Here is a 4,773-nt window from a genome sequence, read left to right as displayed (position 1 = left end):
TCGAGCGCTCTATAGGCAAGTGTGATCTCCGCGGTTCTTGCAAAAGTACTAGTTACTGCCCTGAAGTCTCGCTCCTTAAGAGGCAATGGCTGACAACGATAGAATACCCCCACCTCGGCTGTTTCTTTTCTTTTCTTTCTGTAGACGTTCAATCATTGCTGGTGTGCTCCAGTTTTTCTTCTTCTTCCCTGTAATAGCACGTGCCCGAGGAAAGCACATTCGAGGAAGCGTAGGAATTACGTACATCTTTTCTTTTATTTGCAACAAAAACTTCTAGGTTCCTATCGGTTCATTTATTAGTATGAAAGGGATCTTTCTGTGGCTACAATATTTCTGGAAATCCTCACGATGCAATGATATATTTGTAATTGTTGCTGCACAAAAGGCAACGTAATGATTAGTCCGTATTGGTTCTAAAGAAAGCGATGTCGGCAAAGCGACCGGCATTCAATCGCCGTTCGTGTCGGTGCTTGCACGGTGGCGGCATATCTTGCTGGCCCGCGGGACATGCTGCCGCCCGTCCTTACGACAGTGAATCCAGGTCTAACCACAACCGCACTCGCAGGTAATTTTATAGTCACAAAGCTGTGGCTTTTGTGTTGGGGTGCGCTCAGTGAGAAATCGTTCTCATTAAGATCGGTTTTGTTTACTAACGGCTGCATATTATGCATGTTGGCTTCGCAACTTCCATGGCGATAAACAGTGCGAGATATAGGGCAAGCATATCTGTCTGGTCTATACATCGACGTCCAAGACGCTGATTACTACATGAGCAGTGACTACCAAGGGCCTGAAGTTGTGAACAGTGCACTTCTCTGTCATTAAAAGCAAGTGCATTTTGATGAAGCAGCCATATTGCCCATATAAAAAGAGCCGATTTTTTTTTTTTTTGTCCATACAAAAAGAACCGGCTGCATTCGTTTGCTGTGCCCAAGGATGCGGGATCGAATCCCGGCCGCGGCGGCCGCTTTTCGATGGAGGCGAAGAGCAAGGTTCCCGTGTACCGTGCGATGTCAGTGCACGTTAAAGAACCCCAAATGGTCGAAATCTCCGCAGCCCTCCACTATGGAGTCTCCCATAGCCTATGTCACTGAATCTCTAAACCCCATAAACTAAACTAAAAAGAGTCGGTTGCTCCAGCAACCAAAAATTAGTAATGATTCGTTTAATTTTTTTTTATTGTAGAAATTAGACGTCATTGTAACCCCATGAGTTATTGTCTTCAACCGGCGCCTTCTACTTTTCACACGCAGCGAACGGTGGGAGAAGGTAGACCATCCTCACGGATATGAATCCACCGGGTTAACCAGACTGCGGTTGACACACCTTCCTCCCCTGTCTGTTTGGATTGTCATGGGAGTGAAAACCTGTAAAATCAGCGTCTGCAGTTTAACCTACCCCGTGAAACCCGTTTTGTCATGAATGAAAAGCTCCCGGAAGATCTTCAGACCAGAGATTAGAGGACACCGAAGAAATGTTGACGACTTGGTGCGTAATGGGCGTTCTTCTGCTGTTGCTGCTGAAGACTGAATGTTCGCCGACGGCCACTGTCTTGAGCAGCTCTGAACAACCAGCTGAACAAGGTTACCTGCAACAGCATCAACAACAGGGAGAGCAGCGTCCTCAGAAGGAACTGAGACCTAGAACCAATTACGGCCTCTTGAAGTCCGAACCGTGCAGCTCTGACGAGACGTGCATAACACGGGACCCGGCTTCCCGCTGCTTAGAGCAGTTCTGCGTTTGCCAGCACGGATTCACGGACCAGTTCGGTGACCGCTGCAAAAAGCTCGTCCAGCTGGGGGACGCCTGCTCGGAGAACTTTGTCTGTGCCGGTGACGCTGTTCAATGCGTCGACGAGCGATGCGTCTGCGATCGAGGCTTTGCCGAAGACGAGGGCTCCTGCGTCAAGGTAATTAAGAACAGAATGTAATCGCTATTTGTTCAGAGATTAGTTACGTGCACTGAAGGAATCAATAGCCATCTGGGGTAGCTGTGTTACCAGGCGCTGGTGAGCCTGCAATGATCACATGAGGAAACTTTGTCGCGAGAAAGGTTTTTGGTGGTCAGTGAATGTGACCCTGCACTAGAGGCGCGGCGTTAAACGGTCTGTAGACAACTGGGCAGACTGCGAGCGCTCAATACTTCACAGCGCCTTTAAAACCAGCGCAAAAAAAAAAAAAAAAAAAAAAACACGGGAATCGAGAGGGTCATTCATTCACGGGGCTTCTCCCGGAGGCAAGGTACAGAACCGTTTCGTACAACTTTTTCAGCAACTTAACAGCTTTGTTGCCTTAGCTTTACATTGGCTGCAGTCAGGTCCTGTGTAAAGCGTCGTGTAACTCTAGTGTGGCGTCAGGTGCAGTTCGTATGATCACTGATGACACTGTGAGGCTTAAATCAGGGATATAATTTTGTTCTCTCGCTTAGCAGGAAAGCTGTAAAGCATAATGAATCTAAGAATAATTGACATTGTGGCTACCTACAGAAGGAAGGATCTGGCTTATGAAGACAGTCATGGAACCCTAGTGGGATATGTTTGTTTAAAAAAAACTTCATGAACAGCAGACAGATAGGCTCATGACAATACTCCGTAAATTTTCAGGATGATGCGAGAACAACTATCGCGCTGCGTCACTGTAATAATTGTTAAAAAACTCAGTTACATCTTTTAGCTAATTTTATTGGCACATCGCCGTTTTCTTTGTAGTCCAAGGGTTTCAAGTAGAGTGCTTCCCGGGCTTGAGACATCTCACACCCCTTCGTTGCAAGCAATCACAGGGCCACTTTACGCTATACTCGTAGGATCTTTGGTCACGAATGGAAAGAAACCATGAAAGCAAACAAGCACATGCGCTGCTCTCTTGTCTCGTCTTAGTAGCGTTGTTTCTTTCTATTCGTGATCATGTACCAACCAGCCCGTATTAGCCGTCTTCTCGATCTTCTTTGGATTACGACGTCCTATGAAGACACCTTTTTCGAATTAATTTGTTCATACCTACCAATTAATCATAAATTATGCCACAGATTTCGATAGCTCTGCGAGCTGTCGAAATTGGAGCGGACTTCGAGCCATCGTATAACGCGATAAGTAGGGCTCTCGTTAAATGGGAACCTCGCTATTCTGTGTAGTGCTTACAGAAACAAATTCAGCGCTGGTGCCTTTGTTCTCGTCTCAATTGCATATTATACCCCGCCGGGGTGGCGCAGTGGTTACGGCGCTCGACTACTGTTCCCAAGGACGCGGGATCGAATCCCGGCCTCGGCGGCAGCTTTTCGATGGAGGCGAAAGGCAAGGCGCCCGTGCGCTGTGCGATGTCAGTGCACGTTAAAGAACCCCAGGTGGTCGAAATTACCGGAGTCCTCCACTACGGCGTCTCTCATAGCCTCAGTTGCTTTGGGACGTTAAACCCCACAAACCAAACCAAACCAAACCAATTGCATATTATGTACGTGCAGTTTTTCGCATGAGGAAAGCGAGCTGTTATTCGCAAACTGCTGTTTTCCGCGCACACGGTGCGTCGCAGGTGGATCCTTCGCGCGCGTCCAGCCGCATCCTGCTGTACGTGGTGTGCGCGGCGACTGTGCTGTTCGTTGTTGGCGGCGTGTCGTCCATGCTGTACACGCAAGTCCGGCAACGTCACATCAAGGACGAGGCTTGTGACAACTGCTTTCTTGCCCAGTGCACCATACTCTAAGCAGCGGCTGCTATTCTATAGGCTGAACTCTCACGGAGACCTTGGCTGTTTACTGACATCGAGATGATGGACTGTCCTGTAATGTCAGTCGAACACAGTGTCGCACCTCCGGGATTCGGATAGTGTCATATTTTATTGAATTTCAGCGCTAGCAATGAAGTACTTTTTATAGGACGATTTACTAAAGTACGGAGGCACATTCTGGAATCTGGTGGAATACGAGAGGAATGAAGGCTGGGAAGGCTGCTTTGATATGTTCACATACGCAGGCAGAAATAAAGTAATTGTGTTAGCTCCATGTAAAATTGAATGAGCATTGCTGCTTTTTTTTTTCGCTGTCTGCGTCACTCATGTCAGTGAATGCTATGCTCCGGTTCGACGTCACGCAAACAAAACATACCGGAGTTCGGAATCTAGCTGCACGGATAGGCTAACCGGAAGCGCACGTTTGAGTGTGAGCATCCCTGCTGCGAGCTAGAAACGCTGCCGCATCATTAGATCACGCATCAAGCATCGGCAACGTGGCACGTTTATATTGGTATCTGCACCTATGTAACTTTAAGGTTGCATCCCTTGGCACCTGAAGCTATTGTTCCCTGCACGGCACACAACCAGAGAGTACCTGTTGGTCATCGTGCTTACGTATGTGGACAATGCGCACATGCCAAAATTTGTGAATGCCCTGTATTCAACCTTCGTAAAGATAATTTAGAGTAACCGGTTAAGAAACCTGGCTAAACTAAAGCGTGTAATGTCAACTTTTGACGAGAAAAAAAAATACATGGTGTTATGGTTTACTGTAATTTCACTCAACGCTCTCCAAGAGGGAAACGAATGCCAACTGCGAATAGAAGGAGATCAAAATAAGAGATCAGTCGCAGCAAAACATTTTTATGAAAACGCAGGGGGACAAAAAAACTATCCGATCACAAACATGGTCATATAGTTTCGTAAATATCGATGGCTCGCCACAGATTGTCCTCCACAAGCAGATCTCTATGTAACTGGAGATGACCTTTAAGTTCAAGAAGCGCATGCGCAGTTTACAGGATGGCGCAGGTAATGATAAACGCGCCCT

General features: G+C 47.2%; 1 protein-coding gene across 1 annotated transcript; it reads left to right on the top strand.

Moving 5' to 3' along the window:
* The first annotated feature begins 1,474 nt into the window (after window positions 1-1,474).
* Window positions 1,475-3,695, top strand: LOC146199057 (uncharacterized). The gene is made up of 2 exons (XM_084592700.1): window positions 1,475-1,909; window positions 3,525-3,695. The coding sequence occupies exons 1-2, from the start codon at window positions 1,475-1,477 to the stop codon at window positions 3,693-3,695; spliced, it is 606 nt and encodes a 201-aa protein (XP_084448826.1).
* Window positions 3,696-4,773: the final 1,078 nt, after the last annotated feature.

The sequence above is a fragment of the Amblyomma maculatum genome, chromosome 2, assembly GCF_055883805.1.
Source record: "Amblyomma maculatum isolate TAMU_Amacu chromosome 2, ASM5588380v1, whole genome shotgun sequence".
Lineage (NCBI taxonomy): Eukaryota > Metazoa > Arthropoda > Arachnida > Ixodida > Ixodidae > Amblyomma > Amblyomma maculatum.
This window is presented reverse-complemented; position numbering and strand designations above follow the sequence as displayed.